Below are 16,205 nucleotides of genomic sequence, written 5' to 3'. Positions count from 1 at the left end.
AATTTCTTTTTGATAAGCAACCTCCTCTTGTAACTTTGCTTGTTCCAGCACATCAATTTGTATAAGATTTCTGGTCTCAGGAAGGCAAATCAGTCCTTGCACAGAAGTCATTGTGGTAGAGTTTACTGTTTATTTTTTGCTTTTATGTGTGTGTGTACCTTCAAGTTGCTGGTCAACTTATGACTTATGAATTTCATGGGGTTTTCTTGGACAAGGAATACTCAGAGGTGGTTTTTCCTACATCCTACAGCACCTGGTATTTGTTAATCATCTCCCATCTAAATACTAACCAGGGCTGACCCTGCTTAGTTTCCATGAGCGGATGCGATCTGATGCCTTTAGGGTATTTGGTACACAGCCTGATTTGCTTTACTGAGTTTTCAATGCAGGTTAATGAGGGTGGGGTTTTTTTAGAGGTGAATAACTTGTGATTCCCATCCCTCACCTCTGGCTAGCCTAACTAAGTCTGATGGTAACCTGAGTTTATTACCATCTGGAGGGCCACAGGTTGCCCACCCCTATTGTAAGTTTTCTCCAGTAAAAATTCATTTCTTTGGAACATTTGAGCCCCAGTTTTCTTATTACTTGATTGTTGAAAGAACAAAACTCTCATTTCTACCATTTTCTTATTTCTTGACTTGGGTACATTAGCATTAGCCTAAACATTCAGGTACTTTTTGTAGCATGTAGATTTCTCGGAAGCTTAGAGTCCATTTTGTGGATTTCTTGGCATAAGCATCCAGAATTACAGAGAATAATAATTATTAAAATCTCTTTACATAATCCTTAGTTATGTTGTAAATATTTAGCCTGATAATTCCTTACCTGAGGGCTTGAATGCAATTTTGTTTTTCTTGCCTTTGTTCACCTGTTTCAAGAATGGGTCTTTAAGTAAATCTGATGCTATGACCCGCTTATTTGGATCAGGTTCAAAGCAGAGCAAAATTAAAGCTTTTGCTTCAGCTGATAATGATTCAGGAATTTCGGGGTGAATTTTGAACATTCCTACCTGCAAGGAATGAGAAAAGTCTACATTATATGAGCAAGAAAAGTTAATTTGAAGATGAATTGCTCCATTGTGCAATAATGTAATATAACACCTCACAACTAAAGCTACACAACCACAGGATTGTTTTAGTGCTCTTACAACAGGACTGGGCATGCTCAGTAGATTAAAAAGTAATTCTGGGACACACCTGCCTCTACTTGAAATTACAAGTGACTTTTCAGTTATTTCCATTCATGCTTTAAATTTATTTTTGGATGTTTTGGGATGGAGAAGTTCAGAAAAAAACATTCAGGGAACATATTGGTCAATGCCTAGTCCATTTTGGGGGGGGGGGGGGGACAGAATATAGCATTTTCCCCAATCATCTTTTCTTGATACTGATTGTTGGTGGAGTCATTGGTGGTCCAGGGGTCTTAAAGATCCATGTGGCCCATAGACTCCACAATTCCAAGTCCTTAGAATTATCAAATGGAGTGAGGACCGAGGAAGAGATTTCTTGGATGCTGCAGCTATTACTATATCTGATTGTGTAGCTTCCAGTTTTTGTTGGTGTTTCCCATATCTTCATTCACTAACAATCAGAACAAAACATAGCTCACATATTGTTGCTGGTAATATTAATTTCCCCCAGCCATTGTGAGAATTGCAGCTAATTTCAAAGGAAATAGTGAACAAGGCAAATGGTTGGCAGCAAATAATATCACAGTCCCTGCTAATAAAAAAATCTTTGCATTCCAACCCTGTGAGCCCTGGTTTCACTAGCATATGGCAAATATAGCTGAAACTAGACTGTTTAGCAAGGCATGCCTTTATTACATTACAAAAGTTCACATTTAAACATTTTCAGAAGTTTCTACTCTTTTTAGTCCTTGGTGTTTTTGTAGTGCAATGCTTTATTGTGACTGGTATGTTAACAGTATTTCAAAGTGTACTTACATAAGCTGATTATATATTTTTAATTATAATTAAGCACTTCAAAGTAACTTATTAAGACTCTGAATGTTCCTGCTCTGTCTTGGCTACCATTTCACAGATTCTGAAGTAAAGTTTGCATAAGTATTCTGAAGCATAACCTCTTTCATGCATTCTACTCTGTCTACAAAAACAGCTACACAAAATGCTCATAGGAAAACAAGCAGAGTAGTCCCGAAGCTAAAGATGACCAGTGGACTATAATAGTAGATAAATGTGAAACAGGTGCAAACAGCCTACCATAAGAATCAAGCATTTTTGATTAGCATTAAGTCAGCTTGGAGTATTATACATCTACAAGAGCAATTTTGCTTTCAACAATTAACAAAAAGTCTGCTGGTTTTGTTAACTGAAGCAAAAATGATGATCAACAGAAGTGTCCGAGTCACAATACCAGCTATTAGTTCATTAACTGTTTCTAAGCCAAAAATTTTAATGTACATCCAGATCACCATCCTCACTGGGCAGGGGTTGTACTTTCTGCAGTATAGGAAATGCATAAAGTTACACTTGGTTAACAACTTTACATTCCCACTCACACTGGAAAAAGAAAAGGGCAATCTGTGATGGGTGGCAAAGATGTTAATAGTGTTAGTTTACCAATACTACACAGCTGTCCTTATCATCAGCATTGTTTAAACATCTAAGTATATAGAGCAGCTGGCGGAGATTATTCCAGGTTTGGGAGCAAAGTGTCTTTAATATCCTTATGATGCTCAGATCTCATACATTTCAGGTACTAAACATCTGTGTAACGAAGTCTCTGCTCACAATCAGTGCATAAAAGCTGTGGTCAGGGAGACAAGGGCAAAGAAACTGAAAAACTGAGATGATCTCCTGCAATCTGTCAGAATACAGATTTGATAGAATTGCTTCCCCATCTGGACATAGCTATAGTGCTACTTTTTTAAAAAGCTCATTGCTGTTGTTTTCCACACTGGTGCAGTGGGGTCAGGGCTTGCAAGCTGATTCTATGGGACTTTTAAAAAATAATAGCAGGAACTATGACATCCACTACCATCTCTTGGACTCCCCTGTTCTCTCCAAGGTCACTTGCAATCCCTTCAGTAGCTCTGAGACTTTCCCAGCAACAATGGATTGTTTTCTGCTACCCTTGTTGCAATCCAAAGTATTTGCAGGTAGCTTGGTCATAAGTGGATCAAATCCATTAATGTTAGAAAAAGAAACACTTCCTGCATTTTTTGGACTCTCCTTGAAGATGTTGCCATGGGAACTGTCAAAATGATGGTGTGCTTCAGAAAGTACCACTACACCACTGACTTTCCATCTGCTTCATGTGTTCCATAGACTGAGGAGATTTTGCAAGATTAATTCATGCTTTTTTAACCACCAGTATTGAGTATCATAACTTGATCAATTTTGATCTCTCTATGAAGACAGGTTTGAAAGTTGTATCACAGTATATGACCCCAATGAGCTCAAAGTGTTGTGTGTGACTGTCCTCCACCCTATTTTATACTCTCAAAAGCCCAGGTTACAGGGAGAGTGGCAGTCCAAGGCCACCAAGTGAACATGGCCCAATATGAACTTTATTCTCTCAAGTTCCTGTTCCAACAGTCCATTCTTTATTGTACCACACTGGCATAGATTTCCTGTACACCTTCAGACTCAATTCAAGCTGCTTGGCCTTTACTGTTACGGCAGTTAACACCTTTGGCCTGATGTTTCCTAGAGAGTGCATTTCCTTCTACTGCTCCCTCACACCAATTTTGGTTCTTATCAGGGCCTATATTTGGGGGCCAACTCCATGGGAAGCAGGAACAGTGGCAGACAGAAGCAGAGTCTTTATACCAGTTGGTTCAAGATTGTGGGATAATCTCTTCATGGAGGCATACAACTACTGTACCTTTCTTTGAGAGTCTTTCAGAAACATAGAAATCAACCCTTAAATGCCTGCTTCATCCTGCTGTCTAGGTAAAACATCCTTTTTTATGACTTCTCCCAAAATGAAGATGTGCGTGGTCTTAAAACTCTTTTAACCTTGTGTGCTTAAAAATACCCTGATTAAATAATTTAACATGTTTTTAATCTTTTAATTATTTTTATAGTTATACATTATTTTAAACTGTTTTGTTGTTGCTGCTGCTGCTGGTAGATGCCCCTGAGAGCCCATGATACAGGCTAGGACATATATATTTTAATTACTGCATAAAACACATCTCTTCCACTTAGCTTTTGCTTTTGGCTAGAAGGTGGATCACACAAACCAATCATTTGACTCAATATAAGGCAGCCAAATCCACATGGTCAATAACAGGTTGGATTAGAGTTTGTAATGACAGGACATGGGGTACACAGCTGGTACATGCTTAACCTACATACATTAAAACACCCAATTCAGGCATATCATTTAATTAGGCTACTGAAATGGATTATGGCCAGTGGCATCGCTGGGGGGGGGGGTGCAAGTGTACAGACCACACCACCTGACACACATGAAGAGGGGTGCCACCTGGTGGGGCCCTCCTTCCACTGCGGGGTGTGCTGCCATGATTCTCTCCCTGAGGAGGAAACCAAGGCAGCAGAAGAGGAGGGATGAGTCCATCCCTCTTAGTGTCACCTTTATGTGGCTCCTTCCTCATGAGGATGCCCGGCAAAAGTGAAGGAGGGGAGAGCTTGGCTTCACTGCCACACAACTTCCTTGTAACAAGGGAGCTGCAAGGAGTCAAAGGAGGGGCGAACCTCCCTCCTCTCCCCTCTCCTCCCTTATGTCTGGATGGGCAGGTGGGTATGTCTGGGTGGGCAGGTGGGTGGCCCAGCAAGCGAGTGAGTGGCGAAGGCCGCTTCCAGCAGCCCTACCCCCCCCCCTGCACTGGGTGACCCCAAGCTTAGGGACACTACTTATTATGGCCATGAAGTTTCTTTTCAAGAGTTTTTGTTCATTTGGCTAAGAACTTACTTTGAACATAGCTGCTTGTGGTTCCCCCAATTCATGAAATGGAGGCTTCCCTGTTGCCATTTCAATGATTGTGCAACCCAATGACCAAATATCAGCTGGTGCACCATAGCCTCGAGGCCCTTTATCAATAATCTCTGGAGCCATATACTGCAAAGTACCTAAAATCAGGAAAGAAACAATGGGTAAATGAGTTACCTTTTCCCCCTCACTGAACCTGTCTGATTTTTCATTATGTGTTTTGTAGTACACCATTAACTATGCAGATGGACTTAACAGATGGATAAGTGCCAATGCCACTAACTCACAGCTGCTAGACTGTATTTCATCACAATTTTTCTGGATGGCTGCCTCTGCTTATGCAATGGGTTTCAAAAGGAAGACAATCCATTTAGTTTATTTAACTAGACTGAAAAGATCACCCTTGAATATATGTTCCATGTTTTGTTTTGTTTTTACACATGAAGGTTAGATTGTATAGATAGAAGGCTGGATATGAACTAGTGGTAACAGATTTAGTGGTATAACCAACTAATAAATAACTAGCTACTAACTGTGTAAATAGTATTAAATTAACAAGGAAAAAATATTATACGAATATCATGATTTAATAGGGAGCTACCAGTGGAGTCCCAACCTATTTGTTAACTAGTTTGTAGGAGCATAATATTGAATGCCTCAGTTAAAAAACTGGGATGCATGCATGAAGTTTATTTCTTACTTACATATAATACCATTTATTTGATTACTGTTGGCATAAGGGTTCCATACTAGACTGTGTCTTACAGACTGTGTCTTGGGCTGGGCATGTCATAGAAGATACTCTCTCGCAGATGTGTGCATAAGATCTGGAGTGGCTAAAACATATTGTGGACTATATATTCCCAGTTCCTCATTAATTTCAAAATATATTGAATATTGCTGATATGCTTGACACTAGCATCTTGAATTGTCCATGAGTCACTTTTTATTTGTTTGGAGCCTAAGAAGAGGATCGCAGCAAACAAATGAGCCCTTTGAAAAACCCAGTTTGTTTGTTTGTTTGTTTGTTTACATATCACCTTTCTCCCAAGCCGGGACCCAGGGTGGCTTCCATAATAACAAATTTAAAATGTTTACCAAAAAAAATTAAAAACCAATTTAAAAACACCACATTAAAACAGTATAAAATTGATTAAAATCATACAAAAGTTAAAAACAGATAAAACATATATCTATATTAAAAATCTACCTGTTTAAATATTAAAAGCTTGCTGAAATAAAAATGTTTTTTGCTTGCTAGCAAAAGGAAAGCAGGGAAAGAGCCAGCCTAGCTTCCCACGGAAGGGAGTTCTAGAAGTTGGAAGCAGCCCATGTCCTCACCTGTGATGGCGGTGGAACCAAGAGAAAGCCTTCACTTTATGATATTAAAGTTCTGGTGGGTTCATATGGGGAAATATAACCTTTCAAATGGATGAAGCATGCAGTGACAACCTGGATGAACCCCACCTCCACAAAAGATCTCTCTCTCTCTCCCTCTCACCATCTTTGTCTCTTTCATACACACACAAACCACAATAAATTTTAGCATATTGTTTGTTTATGCTAAGTCTCTGGCTTTGCTTCATGAACGAAGATTCAGGAAGGACGCATCCCGCGCTTGTTCTGACAAATCACACATTATTTTCAAGAGGCCTATAAAGTTCAACCTTATTTTTAATATGGTAGAAAGCAGGGACAATATCCCCCAACATTTCACAAAAGAAAACCAGAACTTGTATGGCCAAGCAACATTTGGGAAAGTGGGATGGCAGGAAATGAACCAGAGTCTTCCTGCCAAAGTAGGAGGTTGGAAGGTATGTGTGTCTAAAGTCTCCTTGTACAAGTCTGGCCTGCAGCAGAAATAATCAATTCCAGGACACCACAGAGAGCTAAATGAGGCAGTTCTGGCATCATGTTGCTATCCTTGCAGACAAAACACTCCCATTAGTCCTAGTTCATTTTTTTAGAACTGAGAAAATAATAAAACAGATTCCATTAATAAATTTTTATCATGGTAACCTTTTTTAAGTTCCTTTTTTCCTTTTACCTGTAAATGTCTCTGTACATGGATTGACTCCTGCAAGGCGTTTGGAAGTCCCAAAATCAGAGATTTTCACTACTCCACTGTATGTGTTCACTAAAACATTGTCTCCCTAAAGAAAAAATGAAGAGGAAAATGCAGGTATACAAATTATCATAAATTCTGCCAAGATTTGTCGGGATTTTGCGTGGTTTATATTTTTTAATAGTTATTAGCAGGGAATCTATTAAGCCACCATGAAAGAGGTAATTTGCATAATGAGATGATGAAATACCCTTTGCATTTGTGTATCAAATATAATAAACTTGTGTAACAAAGTACAGACTTTTTCACCTTTATGTCTCTATGTACAATCTGGTTCTCATGGAGATATTTCAGGCCCTCCAGGATCTGCTTGGTGTAAAACTTAATTGTGGGTTCTTTCATTGGGCCCCACTTTGATCTTAGGAGTGCAGAAAGACTTCCTGTGTTTGGACAAAAAAAGGAAATAAAGTACAACATTACTCTGTCCAATTTATCTGGACCTCTTTAAAAAGAATATCTTGTTCCATAAATACTTTCAGAGTGGGAATCAGTAAATGCCCAGATGTTGGAATGCAAGTCCCATCAGCCTTAGATAGCATAGCTAATTATACTGTAAGGAATAATATGAGATACAGTCCAATGACATGGGGGACATGATTCCCACCCCAGATACAGGGCTACTATTTATGCTGTAAGGTTGCAGTCTGTGATTGAAGATACAAGCTTACATAAACACTTTTGAGTAAATAGGTATAGAATTGTACTGAATTCTTTACCAAAATTCCTGTATTTCATATATCTCAGATATAGGCTATAGGATTATATCACAGAATTGTGTGTACACCCCTAAAAAGATAATTCTAAACACTAATGATAGATTAAAGCAGTTAGCACTCTGTCAATCTAATAAGAGTTCCCATTTTGTTCATCTGCACTGATCACTGTGTCTCTCCAGGATTTCAGGAAATAAATCTTTTGCAATTCTACCAGGAATTCCCAGGGACTGAAACTAGGATGTTTGACATGCCAAAGAGATAAACTATCATTAAGGCTGCATCTACACTGCAGAATTAATGCAGTTGACACCACTTTAACTGCCATGGCTCAATGCTATGGAATTCTGAGATTTGTAGTTTTGTAAGATATATATCCTTCTCTGTAAGAGAGCTCTGGTACCATAACAAATTACAAGTCCCAGGATTCAATAAAGTGATGTCAAACTACATTAATTCTGCAATGTGGCAGCAGCTTGAGGTATGACTCCACCTACAGGCACAAATTATTTTAAACATACTCTGTGTGTTTCTTTTTTGTTTTGTTTAATATTTGCAAAAACGGATTGGTTCAAATCCCTAATCATAGTTTCTGATATCATATTCCTGAAGATAGAGTTAATTAGTCTATTAGTTTCTTTAAATCAAAACTGAAATGAAGACAGAATTATTAATAAAACCTGTCAAATATACTTTTTAATTCAAGGTCACTTTGAGTTAAGACTAAAGGTTTCATCACAGTTTGAATTCTTTGGAAAAAAATTCAATATATCATGCATATCTTCCCTCAAACAAATTAGCTTCATTAAAATGTTTAAGGTCTGTAACCTTCTAATCTGATCTCTCTGTTGCACTTCTTCTCTAGGTCGCCTAAACCTAAAATGGCAACCTCTATTTTTCTCTCTGGCAGCCCCTTTTGCCTATAGCTCTGTACTATTGGAATGCCCTTTCACATAACCTCTGGCTCTAAGGAGAGACTTATATTCAAGTGCCGCTCGTTAAGACACATCTGTTCATTTCAGCTTTCTTCAATAAACTTCTCCTCTCTCTTCTTCCCCCCCCCCCCCCCGGTCCCTCCATGCAATGTGTGTGTTGTTGTGAAATTCAGACTTAAAGGCCTCAAAATGTGGAATTTACTTTTGTTTTTAATTTTGGGAGAATGCCTTGCAATTTTATGCTCTTTTAAAATAATTATGATTGCAAGAATGGCATGTGAGCATAGAGGTGAGAATGAGCATTCTCTTCAAAGAATTAACATGAGCCCAGTTGGAAATGGAAGTCTATAGGATTGCCTCCTCCCATATAATCTATCCTGTATGCTCAGGTCCTCTGGCAGACATTTACTCCAGTCAGCCAGGACTGGGTTGGCAACTGTCAGTCAGAGGACTTTTTCTTCAGCCACCCCTAGACTGTGGAATGACCTGCTGGAAGAAATTTGACAGCTGAATACACTGTCTGAATTTAAAGCAGCATTACAGACCAGTCTCTTCCGGCAGGTTTATCATGATGATTTTTAAATTGTAAATTTTAAATGTTGAATTTTAGATGTAGATTATTTTAATATGTATACATTTATTGTCCTTTAAATTGATGTGTATTTTAACAAATGTTTTAACTGATGTTGTTTGTTAATTGTTGTTGTCACCCACCTCGATCCGTGGGGAGAGTTGGGTATGAAATAACAACAATAACAACAGTTGTTGTTGTTGTTATTGTCTGAGTATTAAAGTCTAACATCATGATCAATTTATTGGATCCATCTATACTGTAGAAATAATGCTATTTGACACCATTAAGTTCAGTAGCTCCATCCAAAAAATCCTAGGATTTGTAGTTTTACAGGTCTTTAGCCTTCTCTGCCAAAGAGTTCTGTGCCTCACAAAACTACAAATCCCAGGATTCTGCAAGATGGAGCTATAGCAGTTAAAATGGTGTCAAACTGCATTATTTCTAGAGGGCAGATGCACCCACTGAAACATGTAAAAATAGTATTCATGTGAGACTAGTTACACCTGGCTGTGAATACACAACTCTTGATTCAATAAATAGTATTTCCATGAATTCTCGCATCTGGATTATGTGCATATTGATTTTAAGTAGATGTCTGAAATAGTGTACAGATTCTTGAGAGTTGAACCATCCTCCCTGATTCCTAGAGAATAACATAAAGTCATGCCAGTATAATACAAACCTCCTGGGACCTGTTCCATGAAGATTTTAATGTATCCATCTTCTGAAACAGAACCAAGGTACTGAACAATGTTTCGATGCTTTAGATATTTGTGCAGAGCAATTTCTTCATGCAGTGGCTGAGAATACCTATCGTAAACATATAAAATGATAAGCAGATGAAACGTTTAGAAGTCAGAAGAAAACCTACTGCTCTACAATCTCTGTGGCTGCATATGTTTGGAATAATGTTACTGGATGGCCATGCACTAAAACTACCGGATTTATGTAAATGTTGACTGACCATTCAGCAATTGATTCAATTAATTAACTCTAGTTGTGACTGGCAAGTAGATATAGGCTTTAGCTTTTTTTGGGGGGGAGGGATGTTACTTGAAGTAAAAAAGCTCCATCTTTCCTTAATTCTCCTTCCTCTTCAAACCATTGAAGAGAACACCACAAGTCTTGTCAGAAGCATACCAAGCATTTTTGGGGAAGCACTTTCCCATTTCCAATATCACAAGTAGTTTGAATAAATTTATTGGAAACCGCATTTCCTTAAACTGAGCCCAAAATGTACTGCCTCAGTGTGCTACAGAGCTATGGAGGAGTAAAATAATTCAGGGTAATGGTATCTAATACCATATAAGTGGAATGCACTAGAAATGTGATGAAGTAAGAAGGATCACACACAAGTGTCCAAAGTTACATAGTCCTCCTGTCCCAAAGTCTAGAATGGTTACTCACTGCCAGACATACCTGGAGAGGATATACTATCAAGACTCACCTGCTGTCTCTCTCAGGTATTTCTTTGATGGCTATTCGGACCTGATTGCTAAGATCTCTTCCAGCATAAACTATTCCATAGGTTCCTTTGCCTAACAGCACTCTGTCTCCATTTTCATCATAATCATATTCATACTGAAAGCAGAAAGGGGAAAGGGACAAACCAGTGCATCAAATTAATCTTTCAGAAACAAAGAACACTGTCAAAGCATAAAGTAGACTTTAACATATGCTATTAGTTTGTTTTTTTTTTTAATTTCCTTTCATTTCCTTGAGGTGATAAACCTGCCAAAAGCAATATTTTTGTCTGATAAAAGCAATAGGCAGTTATAAGCAGTCTGACAGAATCAATGCAACAAACTGTGTTCGTTTTTTACACTACATAAGCAGCTGTCCATAATAACCATATAGAATGTAAGTGGAATAATTTGCAAGGTATATATTATCTAGTAGCTGAAGGGAATCTTTGACTGAGTGTAGAATATAGAATTGGACCAAGTATGATAAAACAAAAGCTGTTCTAAATGGGCATAGAAGATTTTTAAAACTACCTGGTATATGATGATAGCACATTCCAAAACATAGATACTACAGTATATAGAAAGCTGTATCATTTCATAGAATGCACGATGTTGGTTGTCACAGTCTTATTTCTCAATATGGTTCTCTGTTTTTCTGTACCTTTATGTGAGTTGTGAAAACCAGGCACCTGTAAGTATCTCTCACTTCTGTGCAAATCTACTGTCAGTATGTCCTTGAAATTTTCCCCACTTCATTTTGAAAGTGACTGCCAAGCTCTCTGTTTTCATACAGAGTATACCAGGGGACACTTTGTATATCCTAACATGACCTCCTTGCCAAATTAGTTCACCTATCAAACAGTTTCATTTTTCATGCTTCAGCACTTCACACTTCATAGCATTAAACTGCTATGTGATATGTGCTATTACCCAAATGACAAACTAGGTAATTTCCCCCCCCCCCCCAGCACACCCACATTTTATGGCTATAAAAATGTGGATAACAATGGCTTGACAGCAACTGGTTTTACTAAACGGTAATGCAAATATTATTTTAACACATTTCTAAACAGATCAAACTTCTGCTTGTTTATGCAGAAGTCCTACTGTGTTCAATGGAACTTACTTTCAGATAAATGTTCATAGGACATCATTCTGATTATATGTAAAATAGCAGAAGATAACATTTCTGGCCAATGGCCAATTCCACAATCTGTGTATTATGACACTTGTCTTCTAATTTTTAAGGAAGCAAAAATATTAATATTTTACACTATATCCGGCCCTTGTAGCAAACTTCATTTGGAGTAAAGAAGCAGAATACAATGATCTTTTAAATGACCTTGGATAAAGCATGACTGCTTATCTGAAGTTCATGAGATACCCTGTTTGGAATTCAACCACAGCTGTTGAAACGTAGGAGCTTTGTTGACATCTGCATCTAGAGTGCAGACATACAAGTATGCCAACTAAATCCCACTTGGTGATGAGAAACCATAACACAGTGTAATGTCCTCTAATTTTTGCTAAGCATGACTTCTGTTGCTAGATTTCAGTTACCATCCAGTTCTTAGTGATACTTTAATCAAAGTACAAGAAGCAATTAAGGCATTTCAAACACTGTGGCTTTCCCCTCTAAACAAATCTATGTTAGCCTTGCAATATATGTTTGGAAGTTAATGAGCATATGAATATAAGGTTCTTTGAATCAGAAATAGCTTTTATTGTGCAGAAGGGGCACTGAAGAGTTCTACTGCATGTCTAGTTTAATTTGTCTGTGACATTTTTTCTATTTATTTTATCCTTTAGGCTTTTATATAAAAAATAACTAGGGATGTGTTTACTTCATTTTCACACAAAAGAGCAACAAATTTTAAAAGATTTCCCCTTGCTGGAGATGACTGTGAGAGTTTCTAATCATTTTTCAATTATATTTTACATTTTGATACTTTATTTTTTAAATTAAAAAACCACTTATATTTGCAAAAGGCAATGCTTTTTCTAGAAAATTTGTTTTACATCAACACACATTTCACAAGCAAACTCCTCAAATCCCCCGTCCCATCCTAAACTCCCCTGAAAGTGGTTAGCTGCTTTTTCAATGGAGCATCTTGATGCATCTAACAATCTTCTCTCCTGTGTTTGATGCTTAAGTACTAAATATTAGAGCAGCAATACAGAACATGTGTGTCCCTCCAGATGTTGTGGGATTCCAAACCATATCTTCTCTAGCCAGCATGAGAAATAGTCCTCCAAACCTGTACTAAAGATTCTTGATGTTATTGTTGTGTACCTTCAAGTCATTTCTGATTATGTTGACCATAAAGTGAACCTATCATAGGGTTTTCTTGGTATGTTTCTTCAAAGGGGGTTTACCATTGCCATCCTCTGAGGCTGAGTGAGTGTGAATTGCCCAAGGTCACCATCTGAGTTTACATGAGTGAGTAAGGATTTGAACCTTAGTTTTCAGAGTCATGGGCCTGAACAGATGGGCCAAATGAAGTGGCTTCTGGCTGCTTTGGAGGTGTGCTGTTTAAATGATGCATGCCTCCAACGCAGCTAGTAGCCACACTGGAGCAAAAAGGAGCTGGGATATTCCAACTCCTGGTGGTGCTGGTCAGCCCTTGCATCCATGACCCACCTTAGGAGTGGGCCATGCAGATAGAGGGGTTCCAACCTGCTTCTGGCTGGAGCAGCCTCAGGCTGCTCTTTCGTGCCTGTCTGTTCCACCCCATAGTTCAACACTTAAAGCATTACACCATGCTGGTCCTCAGGCACTAAAGCTGGGGAATTATTATTCAGAGCATGGAATCAATGTCTAAGGAGGGAAAAATCCCACTGTGGAGACATTTTTGTGGAGTAAGTGGAAGAACAGGTAAGGTCCACTTAACAAAAGATTTTTTTTAAGCAGCTACACTTTAAATAACTGATTCAGTGGGTCTAGTTAGGACTAGCAACTAGTTTTAGGCCATAAATTACAGGTTAACTTACCTACAAATAAACAAACCATCAATCTGTAATTAATATTGTGTACATTGTACTGTACTGGACAAAATGAAATGTGTAGTTGTATTTTGTATGCAACATTTGCAGAAAGAAGCTAAAATTCAATTAACCTAAAATGATGCATACACAACCCCATCTGTCATGAAAGTTACCAGCTATAATCTTGGCAAACTGCCCCCAGCCCATGTGTCTGCCATGCTTAAAAGAGGTAAATAAGGAGACTCTCGCTTTAATTTCTTCTGGGGAATTACAGAGATTTTCAGAACCATAAATGGCAACTATCAACTAAAGAAGCTTTCATTTGTGGCTCCATAAATTATTGAAACCCAATGTTTTATTTTCATTTTTATCTTAATATTATTTTTATTAAAATGTTTATCTTCTCTAAGCCCACAAGAGCCCCGAGGCAATGCACAACAGATAAAATATTCTTTTACAAAAAAGAAAAGCAATAATTTTAAAACTACAATATTATTTAAATCAGCTTTAAACACACACACATACACCTAAAACAGCTGAAAAGATAACCCACATTTTAGATACCAAAGGCCACACAGAACAATGTGTTCTTAGCTGATTATCAGATGTTCAAAACGGATGGAGCCAATCTGGCTTTTCTTGAGAGGATGTTCCACAATGGAGCCACTGCTATTAAGAAAGTCCCATCTCATGCAACCTGGCACTCTGGGGCAATGGAATGTACAATAAGGCCTTTGCTGAGGAGCTCAATTTTGAGGTAGATTTGTAGGGAAGAATGCAGCCCTTTCAGACATCCTTGACCCAAGACATTTAGGGCTTTACGTGTTAAAAATAGTACCATGAAATGAGGTTGGAAGCAAATTGGAAGTCAGTGCAGTTAACATAAGACTGGTGATAAGAGGTCTCCAAAACATACTTTGTAAAAATGAGGTTCATACCACAATACAATCTGATTAGTGTTGCCCTTTTCACACTACATGTTTTAGATGCACAGTTCCTACATATTTTTTTTAAAAAGTTTTGTGTCTCTGTAAAAATTACTTACTTCCAATGTGTCACAATCAATCTCTCCTTCAAGTTCCAGAGTATTTCCCACAGCATCCGTTAAAATCTCTTTAACCAAAGCACAGAATCTGAAAGCAATATATATCCCACATGAAATAAAATCTGTTTCTGTGCTTTAAATAGCAAATCTTTGCTATCCATATAAATGGAAATATAACGGCAAACATCCTTTCTCTGTATCCTTTCCAAACATCATTATTGCTTCAGTTTTGTGCTTCCAAGTATTCACTAATCCAAAAATATGCTTGTGAAACATTTCTGTCTGATTGCTTTGATCACTTTAAATCAGTACTGGCCCAAGGCATTTTCCTATGTGAAGCAAAGCCCAAACTGCAGTATAAAGACCATGTGTGTGTCTTTTGTGCATGCAGGGAGTGTGTGTTAGCACTAGGGGAAACAATTTAAAAGTCTCGCCACAAATGCAAGATTGTCAGCCAGATGATACTGAGAGTGATTTAAATTCAGTATCAGATAAGATTTCCTTTCTTAAAATATGCTTGCATGGCATGACTGTAATTTTTATTAATGGAAACATGGTCAGTTACCAAGTGGCTGACAGTTATACTCTCTGAAACTAATCAAGAGTGAATGTAAAGGTGATATGATTGTAAAAGAGTTTGGTCTGAGTCCCATGTAAGCAACTTTCTATTTATTATATCTGAAGCGGCACTGATCTCGTTATCTGGCCCACCACAAATATATTGTAGGGCACTGTGACAGCCTAGTATCATATGATGATTTTTGTAGAAGAGCAGAGACAAGTAATGCATCGATATATAACTATATCAGTGTTGCTGCTCATTCAATTCATATTTGGTCACTGGTCCTGAATTTGGAAAAGCTAGATGTTTGGGGTATGAAATCAAACATAAAGCATCATACAAATAAATCTACAAATAATATTTTGTTTTTTATATAAAAATAAACCACAATTTACAGAATACTCTTAATTACTGTATGGACTGTTTTGATAGTTATGAAAAACAAAGCAAAACAAATTTCTTACCTACTACACTGGTTTTCTGTGGAAAAGTAGATTTGAAAATCATCAGAGTTGTCATGGACATACAGAAAACAACATCGTTCATCAAATTTAGATATGCTGCAAAAAGATAAGTGAAAGGAAATTTATGGCAGGCCTGGACAGGAAGAGCTAGAATGAAAGTGGGGATACTACACAGTCACAGCAGTTTGAGATCACTTCAACAGCTGTGGCTCCATCCTATGGCACCTTTGGGTGTGTAGATGAATGAGATACAGTGGACATAGACACTAAAATCAGTGGATGCTCAAGTCCCATTAAATACAATGGTACAGTGAAATTGTGTTCCTTATATAAAATGGCAAGATTAAGCTTTGCTTTTTGGAATTAAAAATATTTTAAAGCTTGAATCCATGAATGCAGAATCTATGGATACAGGGA

The 16,205-nt window shown here is 37.8% G+C and overlaps 1 protein-coding gene across 1 annotated transcript in view; it reads right to left on the bottom strand.

The window, feature by feature from the left end:
* The window catches only part of MAP3K15 (mitogen-activated protein kinase kinase kinase 15), a 96,598-nt gene that overhangs the window by 18,111 nt on the left and 62,282 nt on the right, over positions 1-16,205 (bottom strand). The window contains 8 exon segments of the mRNA XM_042458397.1: positions 826-1,009; positions 4,902-5,059; positions 6,967-7,072; positions 7,294-7,424; positions 9,949-10,076; positions 10,714-10,847; positions 14,763-14,850; positions 15,789-15,884. Of these exon segments, the coding sequence (XP_042314331.1) occupies positions 826-1,009; positions 4,902-5,059; positions 6,967-7,072; positions 7,294-7,424; positions 9,949-10,076; positions 10,714-10,847; positions 14,763-14,850; positions 15,789-15,884 (1,025 nt within the window).

This window comes from Sceloporus undulatus, chromosome 3, assembly GCF_019175285.1.
Source record: "Sceloporus undulatus isolate JIND9_A2432 ecotype Alabama chromosome 3, SceUnd_v1.1, whole genome shotgun sequence".
NCBI lineage: Eukaryota > Metazoa > Chordata > Lepidosauria > Squamata > Phrynosomatidae > Sceloporus > Sceloporus undulatus.
This window is presented reverse-complemented; position numbering and strand designations above follow the sequence as displayed.